The 25,451-nt window shown below is 40.3% G+C and overlaps 4 protein-coding genes across 4 annotated transcripts; 1 reads left to right on the top strand and 3 right to left on the bottom strand.

Moving 5' to 3' along the window:
• The first annotated feature begins 120 nt into the window (after positions 1-120).
• Positions 121-4,492, top strand: LOC109640615 (matrix metalloproteinase-19-like). Its single transcript, XM_020104709.2, has 9 exons — positions 121-1,076; positions 1,724-1,812; positions 1,907-2,037; positions 2,130-2,342; positions 2,671-2,916; positions 3,000-3,098; positions 3,248-3,412; positions 3,564-3,691; positions 3,763-4,492. The coding sequence occupies exons 1-9, from the start codon at positions 960-962 to the stop codon at positions 4,000-4,002; spliced, it is 1,428 nt and encodes a 475-aa protein (XP_019960268.2). The 5' UTR covers positions 121-959; the 3' UTR covers positions 4,003-4,492.
• A 409-nt stretch (positions 4,493-4,901) lies between these two features.
• LOC109640614 (transmembrane protein 198-like) lies at positions 4,902-9,695 on the bottom strand. The gene is made up of 5 exons (XM_020104708.2): positions 9,489-9,695; positions 7,764-8,022; positions 6,257-6,832; positions 6,019-6,146; positions 4,902-5,455 (listed from the first exon to the last, which is right to left on the bottom strand). Exons 2-5 carry the CDS (start codon positions 7,906-7,908, stop codon positions 5,306-5,308), a joined length of 999 nt encoding a protein of 332 aa, XP_019960267.2. The 5' UTR covers positions 7,909-8,022; positions 9,489-9,695; the 3' UTR covers positions 4,902-5,305.
• A 5,207-nt stretch (positions 9,696-14,902) lies between these two features.
• LOC109640612 (thyrotropin-releasing hormone receptor-like) lies at positions 14,903-19,073 on the bottom strand. Its single transcript, XM_020104706.2, has 2 exons — positions 18,253-19,073; positions 14,903-17,171 (listed from the first exon to the last, which is right to left on the bottom strand). The coding sequence occupies exons 1-2, from the start codon at positions 19,027-19,029 to the stop codon at positions 16,773-16,775; spliced, it is 1,176 nt and encodes a 391-aa protein (XP_019960265.1). The 5' UTR covers positions 19,030-19,073; the 3' UTR covers positions 14,903-16,772.
• Positions 19,074-21,100: 2,027 nt separating this feature from the next.
• ocstamp (osteoclast stimulatory transmembrane protein) lies at positions 21,101-24,786 on the bottom strand. Its single transcript, XM_069527393.1, has 3 exons — positions 24,618-24,786; positions 22,667-23,681; positions 21,101-22,577 (listed from the first exon to the last, which is right to left on the bottom strand). The coding sequence occupies exons 1-3, from the start codon at positions 24,653-24,655 to the stop codon at positions 22,233-22,235; spliced, it is 1,398 nt and encodes a 465-aa protein (XP_069383494.1). The 5' UTR covers positions 24,656-24,786; the 3' UTR covers positions 21,101-22,232.
• Positions 24,787-25,451: the final 665 nt, after the last annotated feature.

Raw genomic sequence — 25,451 nt, 5'->3', positions numbered from 1 at the left:
AAATGTTTTTATTTTCTTTAATCTTTGTTTTAGAGCTGCCTCAAGCTGCGATATAGTATAATTCTATAGAATAATATTTTAACCACCTCAAAAAGGAACACAATCAAAATCAAGCTATTGTAAATCCAGTATCTGTAATTGTGGACAACGTGTGTGAGCATTTCCCCTCATGTTTTCTGAGCTGTGGTCCTCAGTGGTGAAGCAGGGAAGGAGGCGTTGTCCGTCTCCATTCATAAGACGATTGCAGGCGATGTTTACACGAGGGCGTTATTGTCTCTCCATGAATGGGCCTCTGCATTTTGAACAATATAATTAACTGTTGTCTCGTGGAGGAGGAAGTGGTTAGTTGTTTTCTTCACAGAGCTGCATCTGCACACCAAAGAATTTATGTCCAACATCTGTCACATCATTAATCACAATTGAGCAACAGCAGCAGGTTTTTCTAGAGCATCAGTCACGAGGCTGGAAAATAGTTGACTGATAAAGTTCTGCAGTTTAACTGAGTTTCACTAGTTTTCTTTTCCGACATAATTCTTTAACTTTTTACGAGGTGGTGATAAGCTGTTTTTTTTTAAATTCATTGTTCACTTCATTTGACGTAAACATTACTCGGTTGTTATTCTGACACTTTGGAGACAAACGGCTCTGAATGATGGTGTAAGAAGGCGTGATCACGGTGTTAGTGTCTGAAATATGTTTTGTGTTTTTGTTGTCTACACATTCCTCGTACCAGTTTATAATGTGGTTTTGAGGCAGGTCTGGAGCGGATGGTATAAAAACCGAACCTCTAAACTGAGACAGCAGCTGTGACACAGGGACCCCGGCAGGATCCGCACACAGAGGATGGATGTACACGGAGGAGCCACAGTCCTCAGCGACGCTTAGAAAGATCTCGTTTGTCAAGTGAAAACATCGACTCGTTGTGTTGGACTCGGTTTAAATATTTTTTTTTGCTTCTAATGGAAAAAGACCCACGGTTTAGAATGGGACACAGACTGAAGTTAACGGTGCTTTTTGTTTTGATGACGCCAGGTTCTTGCGTCGCCCTGAGCACACAGGAGTTCACAGGGGCAGTGGTAAGAAGATGCAGAAACACAAGTTGAGAAATGATTCTAAGAGTTTATCACATTTGAGTTTTCATTCTGTTTATGATTGAAGATTCTATATAATCACAATCTGTGTTATCACATAAAAGACAATCGTCAAATAACATTTAAAACATTTTTAACACCATGAGAGTAGTATTAAAAAATAATGTTCATGTTTTTTTTTTACTTTGCAGAAATGATATGATGGTGTGTTATTGGGATGGTTCCAAAATAAACTTACGTACTTCTCAGAGTTGTTGCTGATAACACCAGCTACTCCCTCTGATAATATCAGGGCCATGAAATGAAACTGAAGGTTTGCATCTTGAAAAATATCTTCAAGAATATGTCGAGGCTTTGTTATCTCAGTCCTGGGGAGTAGATAAAAATAGAACGTTGCTTCTTACACTCAACTATCAACATTCCTCGACAGTTTATTAGTTACCGTAGATAAAAACCCTTGATTAAATATAACTTTTAAAATTAGCCCCACAGTTACAGCACTTAAATACTGGTTTTATGTAGATATGCTACTGATAAAGATCCAATAAAGGATTTTATTACACAGACAGACGTCATTGTGGAGAGTGTACAATGAGTACTTTGTGTTAATACTATGAGTTGTCTCTCTTCAGGCGTATTTAAGGAGGTATGGTTATCTGCACGTCCCACTGGACAGTAAAAGCCCAAACCCTCCACCTGAGGCTATAGCTGAAGCAGCAAGGTGACTGTACCTAAAATCAGTTTTTATTTCAACCACAGTCTGTTTGCTTCTTTGAATTGTGACACATCATTAAAAAAAATCTTTTGCATCTCAGAATCTTTCAGAAAGTGACAAACCTGCAAATATCAGGAACCTTGGATTCAGCCACAGTGACAATGATGAATAAACCTCGATGTGGTCTCCAGGACTCGTTCAACGACAAATCCCTCAAGTACAGAGTCATGGGTGAGTAAATGTCCTTCGTGTTATATATTCAGATTGTTGATAAAGTGCACAACATCTGGTAAAAAGTGAACACATGTTTCCTGATTGGACAGGTTACTGGCGTAAGAAGATGTTGACCTACCGCATCTTTAACTACACTCCTCACTTGGGTCAGGGAAAGACCCGTCTGGCCATCTTCAACGCCTTTAAGTTCTGGAGTGACGTGTCACCGCTGCGGTTCAAGGAGCTGCAACAGGGAAGAGCAGACATCAAATTCTCCTTTCACAGAAAAGATAAAACATGTCCAGTTCCCTTTGACGGACGAGGTAGGAGAGAGTTACACAACCCTAACCTTAAACCAAGCCTGACCCTAAACCAACCCAACCACAACCCAACCCTAACCTCGACCACAACCAAACCCAACCTCAACTCCAACCCTCACCCTATTAGCACATCTGAGTTTTTGCAGGCTTTTGATTTTAACGTTTAGATAGCACACCACCTCGCCAGGTAAAATATAATAACATATCGGACCCAAAAACACACAGGACACTGCACATAATTTGATCATATGAACAAACTGTCTCCCTCTAATCTGTTAATATCTTGTGAAAAGATCTCAGGGAATTAAATGTTGTTGCGTTTTATCTTCAGGCCACGTTTTAGCCCACGCTGACGCTCCTGAGTCTGGCATCGTCCACTTTGACGAAGACGAGCTGTGGACGGAAGGGAGGAGCTACGGCTCCAACCTGATGATGGTTGCAGCTCACGAGATCGGCCACGCGCTCGGCCTGGGCCACTCACAATACTCCAGTGCAGTCATGGGACCTGTATACAACGGATACCGCTCAGACTTCAAGCTGCATCCGGACGACATACGAGGGATCCAAGCTTTATATGGTGATATCAGAATACCATTACACTGCTGGGATATGTTCTGTGTGCTGTTTGACAAATAATGTGCAGTGTCGTCCAACTTTCAGGAAAAGCAGTGAATATTCCTCCGCCCAGAAATCCAAGTCAGTCAGTGCCAGGAGGAGTTGCAGATCCCTGCAGAGCCACATTGGATGCGGTCATGTTGGGTATAAAGAGTCTAACCCAGTCACACTGCACTTAATTTAAGAAAAGACAACACTGTAATTTTCTCAAGGAAGTTCATTTGTTTAGTCATTTTCTCCCCGACAATGAACTGAATCTACAGATATTTTTCTTCTTCACTGTGTCCCTGTAGGTCTTTCACATAGGACGTATGTTTTCAGTGGTCAGCACGTGTGGACAGTGTCCAGCTCTGGCTACACTTCTCCCATGCTGATCTCAGCGCTGTGGAAGGAGCTTCCAGGAAGCCTCAATGCAGCTGTTCACTCTCAGCGGACTGGAAAGTCCTATTTTCTGAAAGGTGGATTAATTTTCATTCTTTCAGACTTTCTCACCCGAACCCCAGAGACACGATTTACCACGCTGGCAAGATTTGAACGATTTAGAGAGCTCATAAAACTCTCATTGCAGATGTTACAGTTTTTCTCTTCTTCCCAAATGTCCTCTCACAGACGACAAAGTGTGGAGATACACGGGATTCAAACTTGACCCCAGCTTCCCCAAACGCTTGGTCAACATCCCTGCAAAGATTGACTCGGCCCTGTACTTCAAAAAGAACAAGAAATTGATATTTTTCAAAGTAAGTGATATAAAATAACATCTGTTACTTTTGCGACACACATATATATTTTAACATACCTCTCATGTCAGGGATCTGGATACTGGCTGTGGGATGAAATTGGTCCGACAGACTTCAGGTCATATCCCAAACCCATCGGCCATCTCTTCCGTGGAGCACCCAGCAGCACAGATGCTGCGTTCATGTGGACAAACGGACATATATACATATTTAAAGGCTCTCAGTTCTGGCGTGTAAACCAGAACCACCAAACAGTGGAGAAGGGCTATCCTCAGAACATCGCCGCTCACTGGATGCAGTGTGACGACTGAGCCACCAGAGGCCACCGGGGATTCAACACAACAGTGTAAAAACAGTGGAAGACGCTTCTTCATGTCCATCACACTGTGAGAATCCCTGGTGTGAGGAATGAGAGAATTATTATGATAATTGTTATTCATTTGAGGACAATTCATGAGTTCATGTCATTGACAAAAGAAGAAATATTTGCATAATGTGATGTCTCTCTTTGTGGCAATAAGATATGAATATGTGAAAAGTATCTATTAACAGACATGAAATTAATATTTGTGTTGTGTGAGTTGTTGTTATCCACTGACAAATGAGTGATGTTCAGGCTGGAGGAGAAACTATAAAACAAACACAACTAATATTATGATTATCATTATTATCTGGGAATGTATACTTTGATATGGAAGAGGACGGAGATGAAAGTATTAGTTAATTACATGTTGAACTGATCTTTGTTACTAGTTTGTTTGAGAAAAATAACAATTAGTTATTTAAATAAAAGTTTAAGTATTATTTTCCGTCCATAACTCAAAGGAATTAATTGGTTGTAGATTGTAGAATGTTTCTATCTGAACATTTGGGCTACCACTGATATTTATATTAAAATCAATAAATTCATTCACCATTTAATGAAAATTGTGTTAAAAAACAATTAAAATGACAGTGACTTCATTCTGTTTAGGGCCAGTTAGACGTCACCCAAAAGCTAATTCAAAAGTTTCTCTATTTTCTTAAATTGAATGTAGAAAAAGAAGAACACCAGATAAGCTAATCCTGCTAAATGCTACTTATGTTTGTAGGGAAGCAGTAACTGCTGTCTGCAGCCCCTGACTCTGGTGGAATTCAATATAAAATAAATAAAATAAAATAAAATTAGTTATGGGTTTGATTGACTTTTCAGATATGAATCCTTTAATCAATAATTGTGCTGGTATGAATTTATTGCTTGTAACCACAAAACTTTGAAACTAATCTAGACACAAATGGAATCGTTTGCAATCGATCCCCAGTTTCCAGAGAAAATATAATAGTACAGAAAGTAAACATAAACTGCTCAGGGGACGTTGTGATCAAGATGAGTTTGACGACTGTGGATGTGATATTAATTAACCTCGTCATCGTTCAGAGGATGATCTCCCAGCACCTCAAATCCCTCAGTGTGCATGTTGATGATTATCTGAGGAAGCTGGTTTCAGGGGATTCCCGGCAGCAGGCGAGGCGGTTAAATAGTTTTCCGTTGAATTTCAGAGATTCAGCTGTAACACGATGGATTCCTCAGATTCCTCAGAAGTCAGTGTAGTTTACAAATGAGTGATGTTTGTTTCAGAAGGTGAAAACAGGCGAGGTGGCCGTCAGAGGCACCATGGAGCCCGTCTCAAAGTCAAAGTCAATGAGGGCATGTGTGATGGTGCTGACGCTGCTGGTGGACGAGCCTGTTTCCATCTGCCGCTCCTGAAGGCTCTGGAGATAACTCTGCAACACAAACAGGAGGAGGACAAAGACTTCATACATGATCAGCCGTGATGGAAATAATAGAAGTGCTGTGGTAATGAGGAGATATCATTTCTACATCATGATGCACTAACACCTTTTCCCCACCACATTTATTTGACAAATTTAGTTGCATGTTAAGATATTAAGATTTCATAAAGGAAACAAGATAGGTAGTCTACGTACAAATATTTGTTCTTTTATTATTATATTATAGCTAACAGCAGCTAAAATGCTACTTACACATTAATGTTGAGCTGCAAATAATGGATCAGTTCACTGACAAATCAATTAACCTGCAGACTTTTACTTGTAATGGAGTTTTTATACACTTTGGAGTATATTTGCAGGACTCATATAAATTAATCTCCATTTGCCAAACAAGTTTACTCAGCACTGATTAATCCAGGTTTATTTTTACAACAATAAAACTCCAATACTATGAAGTCAACCCAACCAGGTACATCAACCATTGTGACGACAAAGGCTGCAGCAACTGAGAGTTCATTTCTGGATGAAGACACATTTTAGTCCCAGGTACTGACCGGTGCCAGGACGTCTCCAGCGTAACGTTGCAGAGGCGGAGGCCTGCGGCGCCGGTGCGATCGAGGCCTTCCCCTGGACTCTCTGTATCCGAGCTTCTTGGCATGTTTCTTCTGTTTTTTGTGTGCACCTGGGAAACATGCACAGGTGAGTGCGAGGGAATCATTAGTGAGACAGATGGCCTATTCAACATGAAAACAGCCTGAGCTTGAATGCATCAGTTGGTGCAGAGGAACTCACCTTCTGTGTGAGAAACTCCTTGAGCAGTGAACCTCCACTGCACTAACACACCTGAGAGACTGAGTACAGGACAGATCCCAATGATGACCCCGTTGTACCAGCACAGTGGTGGTGGGGCGACTTGACAGAGCATATCATACACCTGATCAGGCAGCATGAACGCCCCCACCAGATAATCCACACACAGCATCACAGTGGTCGCTCCAAACACAGCTGTGTAGACGATGCTGAATAGTTTCTGCCACAGGAGTGTGCAAACGGCAGTGATGATGCTGACGACCAGTATGGTACTGAGAGGCACCCACGCGGGAGTAAGGCTGTAGAACTGTCCGATAACCACCAGGGTGACGAGGGAGAGCAGGGTCCCGAGCTGCAGGCCGCTGAAGAGGAGGCCCATCGTTGACAGCAGCATCGTCATCAGGCCGGAGAGCACACCCACGCCCAGGCCTATCCCCGCCTTGGTCTCCGTCCCCAGCTTGACGTCCATCACAGGCTCTGTGTGGTACAGCAGGAGAACGGACGTTGTGCCGAACAAGAAGCCAGAGAGGAACATGACCATCTTGAAGCAGCGGTATCCTGGGAAGTCGAGAATGAGAATGACAGTTTGAGTTTTACATGTAAAAACGCTGATTGTAGAACTTTATGATTCAATCCAGAGGAACCGTTTTCTGACAATAAACAGAAACAAGTTAGTGCTCTGATCAGAAGCTAGAGGGGAAAGTTCCTCCAGGTTTGTGTTTGGATAAACTTTCCTTAAACAAACATACAACAATGTCAGATTCCTTGTAAATACACAAACACAAAGGTTTTCAAAGAGTGGTAGTAAAAATCTGAACTCAGAGTTTATTCTATTTATTCAGTAAATAAGGAAAACACAACACTAACAAAACGTACGTATTATTTAGTCATAAACTTTCTAACATGCAGCAGCAAACAAAGTTTACACTTTAAGAATTGATGAGACTTAACTGGAAGTTTGGCAGCGTGTTTGTTTGAATAATGTCACATGTTTTAGGGAGCAGGTCGACAGGACACACAACTGCACACAGTTTGGTTTTGTTGGTTGTGTGTTTACATTTTACAGCTTTGCTTTATGTTTCAGTCTTAAAGTAAATCAGTTTATTACTCATCAGATACAAATGACTGTTTTCTGGACCAGAGAACGTGTTTACAAAAATCTAAAATCACTGCCAGAACTCTCACCAGCTTTCTTCAGGTTTAACACAATGACGTAAGTGAGTTGTCAGTCAGTGCAACAGGTGGCGCTTCATATACCTCTGTCGGAGTCAGACACGGGACTGTACCCATCTGCCTCCTCCAGCTTTGGGATTATCCAATCTAAACCCCTGGCAGCCTTCAGGCACCTGCCACGAGGCTGTAAGCCATAGATACTATAGATACTAGTGAAACAGTAGAAAACTAGTCAAACTGTGACTTTAAAAGAGGAGAAAACTTTAGTCTCCACTAAACGGTCCCAAAGTGCAGCTCTGGTGTGGTGAATACGTACCGAGGAAGCAGTAGATGAGGCCGAATGAAAGACAAACAGAGCAGACAATGGATGAGATGACTTCATACTTCATACTAATCTCCAGCGTGCACATGTCCACTTCAGCTCCTGCCTCCCCGATAACATAGTCTGAGTGGGCTGCCATCTCTGAGGACTAGTTCTTCTGTTCTGGATGTGAATCTGCTTTGTTCACTGAAGACGGGAAACTGCAAAGTGCTGCATGTTGCATCCAGGGTGAGAGGAAATTCCTGCTGTGCACCTGCAAAAAAAGAAAGAAGTGTTTTCAGCTCTGTGGCAAACTGTTATTATCCATCATGTCTTATGACCGTCCTGTGAGGAAACGCTGTCAGATCATAATTTTGATTTAATATGAAACATCATCATATTTCCAAATGAGATGATTCATGTGAGAGGATAAAGCTCTTTCCCACGTTCAAGCATCTGTTCAGGAACCAGAGAGGGAAACTTCTCTCTCTGCTTCTTTTGTTCAAGAGCAGGATGCAGATGAGGAAATGACCTGGTGGCTTTGTGCCGCCGTCACACAATCTGATTGTTCTGGGAACAGGTACTGTGCTTACCGAGCAATACGACAAAAACAAAAAGGCTTCACAATATTACAAGTTGTTCTAAAGCATAAATAAAGACAGTAACAACCTGAAGTGGAATAAGAACTCAGATCTTTAGATAAAAGTCAAGACAGCAATAAGATAATAACAAAATATAAACAGAATTGATATGTTCTTATCATACCCAGAGCAAGTATGTAAGTATTACATATGCATATAATGTCTGCGTATCATAATACATCTTATTGGCTGAAAAAATATAAAGTTATCACAAAAATGTGTGATATATTATTATTATAATTATTATCATTAATATATAATATTGTGGAAGATGTTTTCACACTGCTCTGATTTTTATATCTGCTCAAACCACAGCTACGGCTACAGTACTTATTGATATTTAAATTACTTTTATTTTAAATATCAAAAGTAAAAGTACTTCGCATGCATAATCACCCATTTCAGTATTATTGGAATAGTATAACTGATGCATGTTGTTTATGTCACTTTAACCTTCTTTATATTACTTCATATACTTCTGAAACACAGTCTATCATATACTACATGTCTCATATTGGTTGACTATATTTTATATTATCATTCTTAAATCTGCAAAAGTATAGAGTTATCTAGTGCAATGAAAAGTGGCAAGTTTTACATCATTTATAATATGAAATAAATGAAATAATTTTCAACTCAAACAGACCAAAACGTCTGACACTGTCATCTCATCTTGGTTCCCACTGCAGCCTCAGTGTTACTGACTCTAAAGACCTGATAAGCAGTTCAGGCAGATACGCTCAGCACATGGAATTAAAGGAGCTTTAGCAGGTGAGTGATCCTCCTTCTGTTGATGTCAGCGCCGTGTCCTTTTGTAAAGGTGAGTGTAAAACTCCACAACACTTACACTTTCTACACCTTCAGAAAATCAATGGATGTTCTGTACGGGATAAAAAGCTGCTGAGATAATTCCCTTTTTATTGGTTTCATATGTTTTGTGAAATTCTGTCATTAAAACGGTTATTTCAGCGACATTACTCTGCAATGAGTGACAGTATCACCATTAATACCAATCTGGGAATTTCTTGCCAAAAGCTGTGTAGAATCTATAAAGATTTGTGTCAAATGAAAACATGAGATGAAGAAATAATATCTCTACCTGGAGTGAGGCATCTCCACAGAGCAGACGTTATCAGAGGAAGAAATGTGTCTCCGGTGAAAGTGTTCGATTCCAGCAAACCCAGTGAGCTGTCAGGAGATTTCCAGGAGTCTGTGATCTGTGGGTGAGACTCCGAGTCCAACTCCCTCATCTGTGCTCACGTGCCTCAGTCTGAGAGAGAGAGAGAGAGAGAGAGAGAGAGACCATCTGCCCCCAGCGACAGGTTGAAGGCCGGACCAGCTGAGAGTCCAGCTCTCACTACCCATGATCCCACGGGGGCCTCACCTTTAGCACCTCAGAGGTTTATTCAACTCAGGTGAACTTTCCACGAGGGTTCAAGGTGGATTGAGGTGAAGGGATATTGTTGTGGATTTTATCCCTTCACTCCAGGGACTCTCATTGAATCCATTCAGCAATGGATTTGGCGACATGAGGAATAATAAGTTTATGGTCAGTGAAACAAAACTCTGGGTTTACTTCACTGTCTCATGTTTTTTATAGCTTGGCTTTTTAATGTTTTGCATTCCCAACAGGATGCATCATGTGTTGACCTGACTTTACCTCTAGCACCACCATGTGGTCAACATTTGGATTTATAATCGAAATGTGTCAACGCCTACATTGACAGAAAATCAGCCTCAGTTGTAGTTTGAGCTTGTTATTAAATATGATGAGGCAAAATCACCGCAGATCTTATCGTTCACCACAGACGTAAAATACCAACACTTGAGAAACACTGTAATAAGGTTTGGTGTCAGAGAACTTTCACATTCTCAGTCAAATGGGTTCATTTCAGCCTCTATAAGAGAATCTATTGATGCCAAATTCGAACAGTAGTGACAAACATAAGTTCAGCAAAGATGTGTTTTCATGCTACATCTGTCACAGGAAGATTGTGTTGTAACTCCTTTTAAAATATGCCATAAAAACAGCAGTTTGAAAACACTTGCATGAAAAGGGGACTCCCAGGAAAGTTGTATATTATAATAATATCTTGGACAACCAAGCTAATCTTATTTATAGGCACGGATATAAAACCAGACGTCTCCTGACACAGCTTCGAGTGAAACACAACAGGAACAGTTATATTTTATAGTGGAGCGTTAAAGACCTTACATCCATTCAAACGGCCGAATGACGGCACAAACACAACGGCACATGTCAGGAGGGCAGAGCATATTAATAACGACAGCAGTGATTGTCACATTACCACAGGGACACTGAGCTGCAATAAGGTCGACCGTGAATTGGAGCCGTGTGGAAAAAATGAAGTTCTTTCTGTGAGGAGCGTAATAAAGACGTCACCAGCCCGTGGTCGTTTCATTAAATATGTCTTTCTATTGTCTGGCACAGTCGATCACTGGAGAGCAGCTGTTTCAAAAGGTGAGAGATCAGGTAAAAAAATGACAAAAGTGCTTTGTGAGAAATGACAGGCAGCTTATTTAATGTATTCTTAGTCCGGCTACAGCTCTATGACAGCGATGTTGGCCCTTTGGCCTGTTGGTCCACTACTTTGGTTTGCACTGAAATATTTCAAACCTACTACATTGACATTTACGTAATATAAAGATATATACAGTACGTATAAAGATATTAAATCCTACAGACTTGGGTGAGCTCCTGAAATAAGCTCCTAAATATGAACATTTTGATAAAATCTGCAAAACAAATGAAAACCTCACCAGCTTCTGTTGTACTTTGTGTTCATGTAAATGATCTTGAATGAAAAAAATCTAACATATTTAAAGGGCTGGTTTCTATGAGTTACAGCTTGGTTGACTTTAAGGGGACTGTTGGGCCCAATGAGTGATTATTATCTGCTTTATATTATTTCTCTTTTGTTAAGACAACATAACTCATGCAGTGGACATGAATCCTTTCCCTGTGTGTGAAAAACGTTTCTGTCATGTCCTGTATTATGTCCACATTTCTTCCTCTTGTTCTCAGACACGACAAAATAAATATGTATTGGTTGAGAGTATAATTGAGGGAAATCCTCCCCTCTAATGACACATAAATACAGCATGTTTGCACAGTGTGGTGTTGATGAGCCTGCAGCTCCCTGGAATATGAAAACATACAGTGATCAACTCATGAAACCTGTGTGTGTGTGTGTGTGTGTGTGTGTGTGTGTGTGTGTGTGTGTGTGTGACTGCAGAGCAAACAGTATTGATCAGAACCTTTCACGTATGTACATGAAATGTGATTTTCACCTGAGTGGTTTGAAGATCAATTAAAGTCACTATATATTTCAGTTTTTGTATCTGTACGTACTGAGCAGATTCTCCTCCGATCTTATAACCAATGTGCGGATCATCTGTCATTTGCATATATATGTGACAATAGCAGTTTTTTTCAAATCCACCGAATAAATGATCAGAAAGTTTTAATATTCCAAATGCAATATAATACTTTGCGTTCATCGGAAAACAAAAAACACAGTCACATGTTCAGTTTTGGCTCAGTGTTGAAATGAATCAGCGCATGAAGTGTTGGTTCCCTGGAAAATAAATAAAGTGGAATTGAAAACTGTCCATATCCAGTTTTTGAAAGACAAAAATACATGTTTTCAAAATTGAGTTGCCATCATTGTTTGAGTTTTTTGACAGACACTAGACATGCTCAGATAATTCACCTCACACAGAACAACACATAACAACATATTTGCTGATAGTTATACACACAGGTTTCTTTCTGCAGGTCCGGTGACACCTCATCAGACACATGATTTTTAGATATGTGAAGTCATGCTTCTACTTAATACAGACAAAGTATGCATGACCACTGTGGTTTTAGAAATTATTCAAGAGAACGCTCCCATATCCCCCAGCTTCACATTATAGGACAAGGATATATACTTAGATGTAGGTGGGTTAAATTATAAAAACATATGCAGAACATACATCTCACTTTCATGACCATTTCATCATCCTTTGATTTGATTTAAGTTCCCAGACTCATTCATTAATACCTCACATAAAGTCTGTTGTATCTGAGCACTCTATATTTTCACATGTGTATAAATGACATCTTAATATTGACTTTGAATGAAACATGCAGTGAAGGCTCAGGGAAGTTCAAAGTACGCTCTGATAACCACTGATCAACGTAAAGTGTTTGCAGTGGCTGAGCAGAGTAAAGATGAAAGCTTCTTTATTCACATGTGCTTCCACGGGAGCCGTGATTCAATGGTACAGTCAGTTAATGCAGATCTCCGGATGTGACCAGCAGACTCTGATGTTTGTTTTTCACTTTTTAACAGTTCCAACAGTTGATTCATGCATCATTCATCCCCTTATAAAGTAATAATCAAATTCATCTGCAGCTGTTGCATTAATTATCGTGTGCTAGGATTTAGCTTTTAATATTTGCCCTTTACTTTCAATATTCATTTTTGGTGTTTTTGTTTGAGCATAAATTTCGTTGTCACACTTTAATGCTCATGCAGTATTCACCGGAGCCCTTTTTTTGTGTCGTGTTACTTTTATGCAGTGCAGCCAGTTGTTGTTGGTGTTTTTAAACATCTATAAAGATAAAGTATTAAAATGCATAGAAAAGATTAGATCTTTTTTGTGGTCTTCGGCTGCTGCTCCTCTTGCACTGTTGAAGTCCTTCCCATAAATCTTGTCCATTATTTTTTATGCTTCTTTCGATTGTGTTCAGCTTCGTTTGTTCTTTCTTGAAATAATCTTTGTGCAACATATTTGCTATCCACAGTTTTTACCAAAAATAATATAATGCCAGATTTGTTTTTGATGGATAGACACATGACAATGAACTGTGTTTTGTTCGTGTTATGGTTTCTCTGAAAGACATTTATCCAAAATCAATCGACACATTGAAAGAGCACAGCTTTTAAAATCAGTTCACTGTAAATGTCAGTGAACAGACTCCTGAAAACATGAACGAACATATACAGCTGCGAGAATCTTATCCACCATCACTTTCATTTACAGCCGGGGATAAATGCTCAGGCCGTCTCATAGCAACCTCTCCTCAACCCCTTGATTCTAGGACTCCATGAAAACTGTAGCACAGGGTGGTAAAACAACGTGTTGCTCCAGTGTGACACGTGAGACACTGAGACTCTTTCTAGGACTTAATCACAACATATTACTTATTATTTTTCTCACTTTAATTTGGCTCATAATTCACGTTGAGTTGTGCTAAAACCCATACTCCTGCCTCCCTACCTTGTCTCTTATTAATGAACAGAAAAATGTACGAGGGCGGATCAAGAAAACACTGAATGGTAATAAGAGATAATCTTTTGAGGGCAGCGTGATAAGCGACCTGAAACAACAAGGCTGCCCTCCGATTATATGAGGAAGACAAGGGCTCTTCACAGATGCAGTGAATTATTCATTCTCACAGGAACAGCTCATTGTTTTCATTTATTATAAAGAAAATTTAAATATATTTCCCCAGCTCCTATGTTTTATTCATGATCTTTAAATAATGTGAAGTAAGATGGGTTTTTTTTTTGTTTTATCTGTCAAACACATTCAGCATAGTTTAGTCAGTGCAGGGCTGCAAGTTATTACAGATCCAGAGATGAAAGTTCATAAAAAAAATAAAATAAAGATCCTCACATGAAAAGATGGAAAAGGGAAAACTGTCAGAAGCTCAGGGATAATGAGCTCTATCCCTCTTCCACTCTGAGAGTAAAAGGTTGTAGCTTTAAAAATAGTTGGTGGGTATGTTGTCGTTGTTGTGTGGAACTGTGTGTTGTGTGTTGAGTTTGTCTGGACTTTAGATTTCTATTTGATTTAACACGCAGCAAGCAGAGGAAAGTTTCACACCAGAGAAATTAAAGCCTTACATCTCAGAATATGAAGCGGGAAAACGAACTTTTCCTGACAAAGATATTGATTTTTTTGCGAATTCCAACTGATGTTCCACGGTGGAACAGACGAGAAGATATAAATGGCACCGTGGGAGCGATGCGGCCGCTATAGAAGCCTCTTGAGCTGTGTGTATATATGGCTCTCATTGATTCTCCCTCAGACCCTTGTGACATCTCTTTCATCATTAAACCCCTTATAAGGAGTTTATCAGCCCTATACAGCTGGCACAATGTCCTGAGAGGCTGATGGCCTAATTGCTTTATAAAATATTTTCAAAGTGACTGAGAACAAGGCTCCTGCATCAGAAAACATTATTGACAGGGAGCTCAGTCTACAGGCGCCAAAATTCATGATATGTTGCCTACAAATGTTTTACATTTTCTAAGCGACATGAATGTTGCTAATTATTCTTATTCCACCTAATTATAAGGTGTATTGAGTTGAGGTTTTTAGAGCTAAAACAGTAAACTGGAGAAAAAGAGTACAAATAATTTACTCAATTAAATATGGAATGATATTGGCTGATTAATGCAAATCAAAAGAAAAAAAAATATGATCCATGTTTTATTCTCTATTCACAACCCGTTACTCTGTACAAACATACAAACAGTTGAACGACAACTCATCTAAATCTATGGTAAATCACAATTTTCTAAAGAAATGACTGGATACATTTGATTCAACACAGACAACTCAACAGTTAATAAGGAGAATGAAACATTTCTAGGTTTGTAAAGTTCAGAGGAAAACGATGGTTTACAAAATATCATTACACAGGATAAACCTCTGGCTCAGATACGTCACCATGAAAAGGTTTCATACGAGTGTCTTATACTGGTTTTCTAGATATTCAGCACCAGGTTACGCGACAAAGAGCGAGCTGGATATATTAAGATGCAGGGACATGCAGCGTTGTTGCAGACATGTCGACAGCAGACAACTGCGAGCTCGTTGGCAGCAATTAGCATGTCCATGTTTTTTTAATAACGTACTTGTTGTCAGAGTTGTTGCACCAGTTGCTAATTTGACAGCTTTGTTTTCCGTATCTGACTTGACTGATGTTTTGAATAAGAACCAATTTGTTTGCTATTAAAGCTTCAACGGCCACAATTTCCTGTCAGACTGAAAATCAAATATGAATTATTTTGACATGTAAAATTATTCTGGAGTCAAAACTGATTTCAGTGGACCGGCTTTCAATAACCTAAATACACATGAATATTCAAGGTCCTGCAGCGACACACAGTGTTTTCAACTACTTATAGTAAATCTCTATTCCTACTGAAATGATGGAACTGTTCTGAGAATAACATGATGTCCACAAATGTTATTAGGTTAATAACAGTAGTAATGGTGTAGATGGTTGTTTGCTAACATACTGTCCAAGACCATGCAGATTTGTTAGCAGGAATAATGTTGTTTTTTTTTAACTATGTCTCAATTCAGGGGCTGCATCGTTCAGAGACTGCATTCGATTACTGATTGGTGCAAAGTTCTCCTGTTTTGAATACTCACAGGTCCAACCTTTCCCAGTATTCAATAGTGACGGATAAATTATTAAAGAGATAACGGCACCAGCCAACACAGGGACATCCAATGCTTGAGGATCACACTTCAATTCAACCAAACAGCTAACGACACACATGAACACAAACCAAGGAACATCGAAACTTTCTCGTCATGTCCAACTTCAGCTGTGTTTCTGAGCAACATTCATAAGTGTGGGATGAGCTGGGGACACTAATCGTGGAAAGCCATTGTAGACCAAACTGTTTAATTTGGCCTTCTGAGACAGTGGGGACAGCGTCCTCTGAAGGAGGCCATCTCTGAATTGGAACATAGCTTATGTTTACCATGATCATTACATTTACTAATTAGCATCAAACACAGATACAGATATTAGCAGATCAAGTGATTACAACTCATCATGAAGCGTTAATGTCTAAACCACATTTCAATTGAAGCCACCAATATATCAACCTCATGGTGTCCCTAGAGGCCAAGCCTATTTCATTCACTTAATCATAACTAAAGTTATCTCAGGGTACTTTCTATCTTTAGGATCCCCAAAGTCATAATGATTTAACCTCTGGAACCATAAACAACTATCTAAAATTTCATGATAATTAAGCCAATATCAGTTATTATTGTATTTCAACTGGACAAATGACTTCACTAACTTGGAGTGGGCGTGGTTCTTTTTATAACCATTACTTCTTTCTTCCTAAAGTAAACTAAATACCAATCCAAAATACCATACTTACAACACAGTTACAATACTGAAGCCCAAGTACCACAACTACAACCCTAACACAAGTTGAATCACAGCAAACACAAAGAATATCCACAGATTCTAAGAGATTACAACGTTTTTAAACATAGAAAGAAAGACATCCATAAATAATTCATCAAACACAGTTTTATCCCAAAGCCTTTATCAAGAGACGCTGAAAGCGCTTGTGTCATCAGCCTTCACGTTGAACCTCTTGATGGTTTGGCCGCTCACGTCGTCCTGCTCTGTGACCGGCTCGTTGCTCTCGTGGGACGAATCCTTCATGACGCTGTAATACATCGGCACGTTGTACTTGACCGCCTTCTCCTTGTGCCGCCAATTGCACTTGCACAGCTTTTTGAAGGCGACGCGAAACTTCTGAGACATGAGGTTGTAAATGATGGGGTTGATGGCGCTGTTGGTGTAGATGCACATCCGGCAGAAGAGCAAGAACCAGGTGTTGTGGTAGGGCGGGTCGATGAAGGAGTTGACCACCACCAGCGTTCGGTAAGGCATCCAGAGCAAAGCGAAGAGGATGACCACCACAGCCAGCATCTTCGTTATCTGTTGATACAGAGTGAGAGAGATGGAGGAGCGAGGAAAGAAAAGAAAAGAGTGATGAAATCCTGCGACAATAATGAGGAAGAGTGCAATTATAACATCTTACCAGACTTACTGTATGACTCAATGTTAATGCAAGAATCTGCAGCCCTGCTAGCTGCTGAGTGAGGCTGTAACGAACGACTAAGATGCTAATGTCAGTATGCTCACAAGGTCACAAATACAATGCTAAAGGTCGGGTAATGCTAGAAAATGTGCATCTGAATGATCGTTCACATTGGAAGGCTGAAATGTTTCTTCTATAGAGAATTGAAAAGCTCTTTTTTAAACATGGGGATAGATTTTAGTCAGTTTTCTTCCTAGATAACATTTCATGATGCACGTTTGTCCGAAAACTAGTTTGGTTTAAGGAAGATATTTGACCAAACACCTCTGATGAGGAATCACCATCTTAGTTTAGAGCATTAGCATGCTAACATTTGCTAACAAGCGCTTGACAGCCGAGGCTGATGGGAACACCATTGCCTGTCCAGGTCTCTAGAAAAATTAAGCTTTTCACAGTTCATCAATTGTTATCAAGACATAATACTCAGAATCAAAAATGTTAACCACATGGTGGTGCTAAGAAGCCGGAGGCATAAGCGAACTAAGAGGCTGCTTGCTAACGTGACGGCAGAACATGACTCGCATTCATGCTCGAAACGAACGTATGTAGCTGGGTAAACAACAGAAAGTATTATGGGTTACACCATTACTATTATTATTAGTCGTGGCTTGATTGAAACATGTTTGTGGTAAACGAAACACAAAAGCCTGACTCCTCACATCTGCTTGCCAGATGACCATAAAGGTCCAGTTGGGATATTTCAGTCTGGACCAAAGTAGTGAACCAACCCATTGACATCGTCATTGTTTCCTTATGATTTTAAATATATATAGAAGGAGGAAATAATCAAGATTCTGACCCTAGCAAGTTTTTTTTAGAGAGGTCTATCAGAGAAAGGAGATTCCTCCTCAATATATTCTTATATAGATGGAGTTTTCTTGTATTTGTTTTGAACTGTTAGTCCGACCTGTACAGTACCTGTTTCCGAGCAGAGACCGCACCCTTGTTGACCTTGTTGCTGCTGTTGGAGTGACCCTGGTGAACCGACCCTCCGCCTGCTCTGTCGTTGAGATGCGACGGCAGAGGACTCATGAATAAGATCCTCGCGATGAGTCCGTACAGGACAGTGGCCACAATGAGGGGGATCACGTAATACAGGGTGAAGTCCAGGAAATATATTGGCATGTAGAGACTCCTGGAGACACGGTAGCCACAAGTCACCACCACTCCGTTGGTATAGACGGTTTCATCCGTGTCCACTAAGAAGAACCACATAATGCAGTAGAGTGAGGTGAAGACCCAGACTCCAGCTATGATCCTCTTGGCCCTGGACACGGTGCATATGAACTGCGCCTTTATGGAGTGACATATTGCAATGTATCGTTCAATGGTGAACGCCGTGATGGAGCAGGACGACACGTTGATGCCCAGGTACTGAAGGTACGTTATACACAAGCATCCTGTGTAGCCGTATATCCAGAAGGCTACAGCGTCAGAGATATTAGGAAGTCCCGCAGCCAGGAGCACGATGAGGTCTGCGACAGCCAGACTGACGAGGTAACAGTTGGTCGGTGTCACCATGTGTTTGGTGCGCAGCACAACCAGCACCACCATGATGTTCCCGGCAATCCCAACTCCACAGATGAGCATCGTCAAACATATTGTTATGACCTGCTCTTCAAGAGGGTTCAGAGGCATCTCTGTCAGATTTAAAACCTGGGGGACATCTCGGAAGATGGTCGTGTTGTTCTCCATCGTGTTCAAATGCAATTCAGTTGATGTCCAGGAGCACAAAACAAGAATCCTAAAGACAGAAATGCAAAGAAATTTAGACTATTTAGGAAGAGTTCCAAATCTTTTGAGGTGGATGAGAGTTGATTTGTTTTTAGTTCTGGTGTTTCTACCAGCTGGTGGACATCGTGGGGCATCAAGCTACTAAAGAACCAAATATTTTCCTCAGTGGAATCCAGAAAAGAGCACGAATGATGGAGCTACATTCATCAGGTGGTGGCAACAGAAGTCTGAATGAATTATATTCGTCTGTAGTTCCTGGATTTGTAAATACTGTTTACTCAAAAAGGTGTTGATGTATTAATATTTTGTTTTGACAAAAACTAATGAGCACATTTCAAGTGGAACAACCTATTTTAAAGTTATGAAACATGTCACAAATACATTCCATACTGAAGATATAATAATGTTTCAGCGACTTCCTATTAAATGTTTAAACATAGACATTGAATATAAGGCCAACATTATATGACATCTTTAACTTTAAACTTCTATGTTGGAGTATAGTGAAGAGAGAGTTAAAGTTTTTAAAGACTAATATCCATAATCCTATTATTTAAATTGAGCCCTGAAACAGTGGCATGTTTTTTTCCCTCTATATACAATATAATAAAAACCTGCACACAATAAAGCAAAACCTGATCCTTTTCTTAAAATACCCTTTCAAAATGTAAGATAAAGATTTTGTGGTGAGTAAAATAAAAAAGAGCCTCCCCTGCTTTTAACAAGAATTAGTACCCTAACCCTTTCTGAAATAAAGCAGAAATAAATTCCTGAATGATTTACAGTTGATTCAAGTCAAGACAATAAAAACCATTCCGAGAATAAATATATATTTTCAAGAGAAGAGAACTGAAAGCTTACCATCCTTTTACAGCTCAGGCAGCACTCACTCTGACATGGTCACAGCACTCAGGTGCAATCAACCAAGAAACACAGATGACTGCTTTGTCGTCCTCCAGCGCCGCTCCACTCATGTGTCTCTCTCTCTCCCTCTCTCCCTTGCTGTCTCCCACCACTCCCTCTCACATCACACACACTATCACAGCAGATCCACACTGCACAACACAACGCCGTGCTCAGCCACCAACTTGAAAATCAATTCCACTTCTCTATCCAAGCTCAGAACGTCATGTCACCCACTGTGGCCATGGCTGGAGCAATAAACTCTGCAATTATTGAAAGGACTGAGGAGGTTGTCTGCGATTCAACACATTATCAACTGCAGGAACTGGCTGTTCAATTGAAATGGTTTTAATTGCGAAGCTGACCTTTGTTTGCCCCAAGCAGAACTGATAGAGGTAACACTTCACCTTGTGCAAAGGGAGACAAAATGACATCTCTGGATTGTTTGGTCGTGCACAGATTCAGGAGGGTAGAAAAATGTATTGTCTCTTAAGGGACAAATGGGAATTCACATCATTAGATTCTTGTTATTCCTGTGACATTTTAAAAGCTTTCCCAGCCGCTGACAGTCTGACTGTTTGTGTAGATACATGCTTCTGACAGCTGAAAACATCAGGTAAAACTAAAAATCATCGTGCAAAAGAAAAATATAAGCTATAAAAAACAGATTGTGACTGTCAGCTTCTAACACATGACAGGTGACAAATATTGTGTTGCACAACTACTGCATCTTCAACTGACTTCAATTCATTTAATATCAATTCAATGGAGCAAAATCACAACAAACTGTAAATTACACAACGAGCAAACAACTGGCGACTGTGGAGAGGAAAAAGTGCTTCCTTTTACAGGAAGACGCCTCGAGTAGAACCGGACTCGATGTGGACGGCCATCTGCCTCGACTGGTTAGAGTGAGCAGAGAAATATCTTTTTATCTTCATTTATATCTTTATTATTTAACAGTTTCTGCTTTATGCACGGACGGAAGAAGCTTCTGTGCATAAAAGACCTGCATGGGAGAGAAACTTCAATAATATGTGTCCATACTTACTCTGTCTTTTAGCTCAGACACCTGCTGAAGGATTGACCCATTTTGCAAAAGCTTGAATAAAACTGACAAAAAAACTACTTGGTCTTAAACAACTTTGTTGAATTTCCACCACATTTGGGAGGAATTTATGCAAAACAAGACATTTAGGATATTTTGATTACTTTTAATGTTGCAGCTTTAATATTTAACTTGAATAAACAGCTGAAATAAGGAGACACTGAATAAATACAGGATCAGGAGTGGCAAGAGTAGATTTTAAGAGAAATGAATAAAGAGAAATTGGATGTTGAAGGATATTCTTTTCTTACATTATAACAATAACCCATCTGTGCATTTCCAATGATAATGAGTCTAGAAGTTTCACACTTCATAGCAACAGAAAATATATAAATTGTTATTTATTGTTTTTAATTAATTATTTCTTTTACATTTGTACACAGACAGACTGCTGCATTTTGACACAATCATGAAGTAGTCACGAGTAAAAATAGATGATAAGGACGTATTCTATTATTATCCTGGGTCTTAAAATAAACCCCTAATGCCTCATGGGAATTTTAAGCAGGGATGTATTCAAAGGACGTTTTCAGAGAAAGGAAGTGATTTTCTTTTTTGTAAGAAACTAAACAGAAATAGGCTGGTGATGTGCTCATGAAGTAGATTCATCCAGATTATTAAAGGTTATCTAAAACGGTCAGATCCAGTGTGTGGGTGTTCATGTAGGAGTTACAATATTATTTCTCATTTGTATGAAGCACAACAGTGGCATCTAGTGGGAGTGAGGAGTAAAAGAAACCATCACAGACAAGAGGAAAAACATTACACACAAAGCAATGAAAAAAATACCCTGTGTGTGTCAAACAAGCAAGGTCCATTCTGAGCAGATGTTGTGATACATCTATAAAAACCCCATCAGGCCTGATGTGAACGTCTTTGAGGATCCTGTCGAGTGCGCTCACAGAGGGAAAGGTGATAATGAATCACACACAGGAAGCTTTCATTAGTTTAAGTTTTGTGAAAGACGAAACAGAACTTAAGAGCACTAGCGTGTGACGCAACCGAAAATAAAAAGTGTGGGTTATGAGGTTAAATCATAGTCGTGTTGTGAGGCAGAAGTCAGACACAGCATGAGCTCAGAATATTGTGCTAAAGTTTGCCAAACAGTAAGTCTAGTTTTTCAGGTATTCTTAGGTTTACAAGTGACATGTATTTAAGTTGATTCCTTTAAAATAAACCAGCAGTCTGTCATATTTTGCTTTGCTTGCATTTTCTTCAGCAGGTGAGCCATTCTCTGCTCCTCCTGCTCTCTGAAAAAGGACGCAGAGATTTTCCTGCGCAGACGTCTTGCATAAACCTCCAGGAACACCAGGGAGTAGCTCATCAGCCAGAGACCTCCGAGCAGGAGCGTGACTCCCAGGTTCGGAGCCGAAGTCGTCACGTCGCAGAGCGATGGCTCGGGGCTGAAGGTCCACTTGTAGTCCCTGTGGAAGTTTGTCAGCTCCTGAGTGTGGCAGGATTGAGGGATGAGACAGAATGCAGGGGCGAACCACTGAACCTAAAACAAACGAGAGCAATGTTAACGTTAGGAAACTGCAGGTAAGAAAATGGAGCTAGAGCGGTGAAACAGTCTTTGTGCTGTCTTACCTTATAATCGACACTTATGCAGGCAGATGTAGGTGGGAAATCCAGTAACCAGGGCACCATCACCTGAACTATATGATATACGACATGATCCAAAGCTACTATTGCAGTTATGGCGATGAAATACAATGTTACCATGATCAGTGATATGAAGCAAGAGGCACATTCCTGTTTTGTTATTTTACAGTTTGAGAGCCTGCTTTCATTTTGCACTGGTCCTTCTTCCCCAGGAGAAGATGATTCTTTCCTCAGCTCTTTGGAGATGTCGCCATTGTCAAACTGAACTGACGTGAGATATGATTTCAAGTAGCGCGAAGATTCAAGGATCAGTAAAGCAACGAAAATGCCAGCGAGGATCCGGTTCGACAGCAGTTTGCAGTCTTTTAGCAGGTTCCTGGAGTACGAGAAGGTGACCTCTATCTGTCCAATCATGTTATTAATCCTGCTTTTGACCTCCGACACGTCAACATGAGTGAAGTGGTCTAGCTTCCTTAAATTAGTGACGATGCTCAGATCTTCCCTCCTCACTTTGATGGTTTCTTCAATAAGCTCTCGCTTTGCCTTGTTCAAGGGTTCAGATGAGTTAAGTAAAGTCTTTGTGAATCCCTCAGCGGTGCACTTGAAGATGTGAGCCACTGCCCCCACGTTCACCGTGATGTTTGGGATGACGTTCACCACTAAGATCATGACAGAGGCTGAGATGAGGAGTTTGCGTCCCTGCTTGGTGCACACGGTGGGAAGGATCATGGTCAGCACACAGCGCAGAGGGTGGACCAGGAAGGAGACCAGAAACATAGCCACGCTGTAGATGCAGGTGGTCTGAACGGACGCCTCATGGTCATATCTCAAAGTCTTGGACAGCCAGTGATAGAGCAGGCCGCCGGTGATGATGGTCAGTGTGAAACAGAGGGAGAGCAGAGTCAGGACGTCTCTGCCTGCAGGTGAAGGTGCAGAGTAAACGTCCCAGAGATAAAGCAGGACAGATTTTAAAGACTGTCTGCGAGATCCCTTTCTGCTCCTGCTGGGTAGAAAAAATACAATCTGAACAAAGATAGAGAATATGTTGCACTGCTGAGAGATGGATGAGATGATCGATCTCATGTCTGTTTGCTGAACAAGAAAATACCTTGAGCAGCTAGTTGGTGTAGAAAAGACTGGAAACATGGGAAACTGCTAACCTGGTTCTATCCAAAGGTCAAATGTTTCCACCAGCACCTCTTATCTCTGCTGGTTCCCTGCAGCTCCATAGTGTCGGCAAGACGCCAGGAAGTTCACTGTACCAATAAATACTACGCCGATAAAACAAATGGGCTGCAGCAAGTTAATCATCGAGGTTTAGAAATACAGGAACCAGAGCCAGGTTAGCTGGTTCTGCCTGTTTCCAGTCTTTATGATAAAATAGTTTAACTGTTACAGGTTGAACATGTAAATTATAACTCAGGCCATCAAACTATTTCATTCTATTGATGACTAAGTTGATTGGAGATTTCCTCTTCACTCCAGATGACTGAGACACAAGCTCATGGTTTTTCCGTTGTTATTCGATGTATTCACGTGTTTATGTATTTACATTTTTTCCTTTCTTGTGCCCGAGTCTGTGAGTATTTACATTTTTTTTGACTCACTGCAAAACAAACTTCTCCTCAGAGACAATAAAGTTGAAGTTGAAGTTATTAACAAAGTTTTGTGGTTGTTGTTTATTTACACATTCAAGAGTTAGGTGATTTAAAGTTGGTTGGATTGTTATAATAACACTATCACATTATAAATACAAACATAATCCTGCAATTTTTAATTATTCACGAAAGACTCATTCAAGATCAAAAACTTGTATATAAACCCTGTCTCTGTATAATAACTAAACAATCAATAAATCAATAGAGAATAATACATTGTAACATCCTTTAGGAAGTCATTCGACTATTGAAAATGCTGGAAATAAGAAGAATCTTACCTGAGAGGAGGAATAACAGTGTCCGTGACAAACTTCATTCTCTTTGACACTAGAGGAGAAATAACTGGGAAGTGTTTGAGAGCTGCGAAGGTAAAAAAGGGAACTTCACTGAACAGTCACAATCATGTTGGTGTTTGTGTGTCGCCTGCAAGTTCCCATATCAGAAATGTAAAGACATCTCTGCTCTGTGTGAAACAAAACATGACACAAACTCACACCGAGGCATGACGCACCACACACACCCACAGACACACAAACAATGTGACAGGTCACACTTATCCAACTGTGGTTTGATGTCATCTGTCGTGTTTGATTCTGTCATCACCAGTGTGACCACACGGTTTATTGAAAGGCCCAGTCCACTCAACAGTTTTCTTTTTTATTATTTTCACTGTAATCTGCTTATGGTGGGAAAGTTTATCAGTTCGTCTGCACTCAGGCTCAGTGCTGATCCACTTCCTGCTGTACACTTCACTTTGTTCCAGGTCTTATGAATAGTGGTCAGGCCCACATTACGTCAGCCTCGAAAGTCACAGTGTAAAATCTGAATTACATTATAATCAATATTTCACTGTTTTTAACAAATGTTTTCTGGATCACACACACACACACACATGCATTGAATCTATTGAAAGTCACAGTGGGGTGCATGGTGTCTGAGTCTGTGGGTTTAGCTGAGTGATTTATAGCTTTGCATCTGAACGTGATTGGACCTTTTGCACTGACCCTGCCAACACTGAGTGACCACACAAACCAGCACAAGTTAACTATTGTTGTCGGTAAGGTCCTTCAGGCGGTTTACAACACCGACTACATATCTCGAGGAATTTACGA

The sequence above is a fragment of the Paralichthys olivaceus genome, chromosome 6 (genome assembly GCF_024713975.1).
Source record: "Paralichthys olivaceus isolate ysfri-2021 chromosome 6, ASM2471397v2, whole genome shotgun sequence".
Taxonomy (NCBI): Eukaryota; Metazoa; Chordata; class Actinopteri; order Pleuronectiformes; family Paralichthyidae; genus Paralichthys; species Paralichthys olivaceus.
The sequence above is the reverse complement of the archived record's forward strand: the minus strand, read 5'-3'. Positions and strand labels throughout refer to the sequence as shown.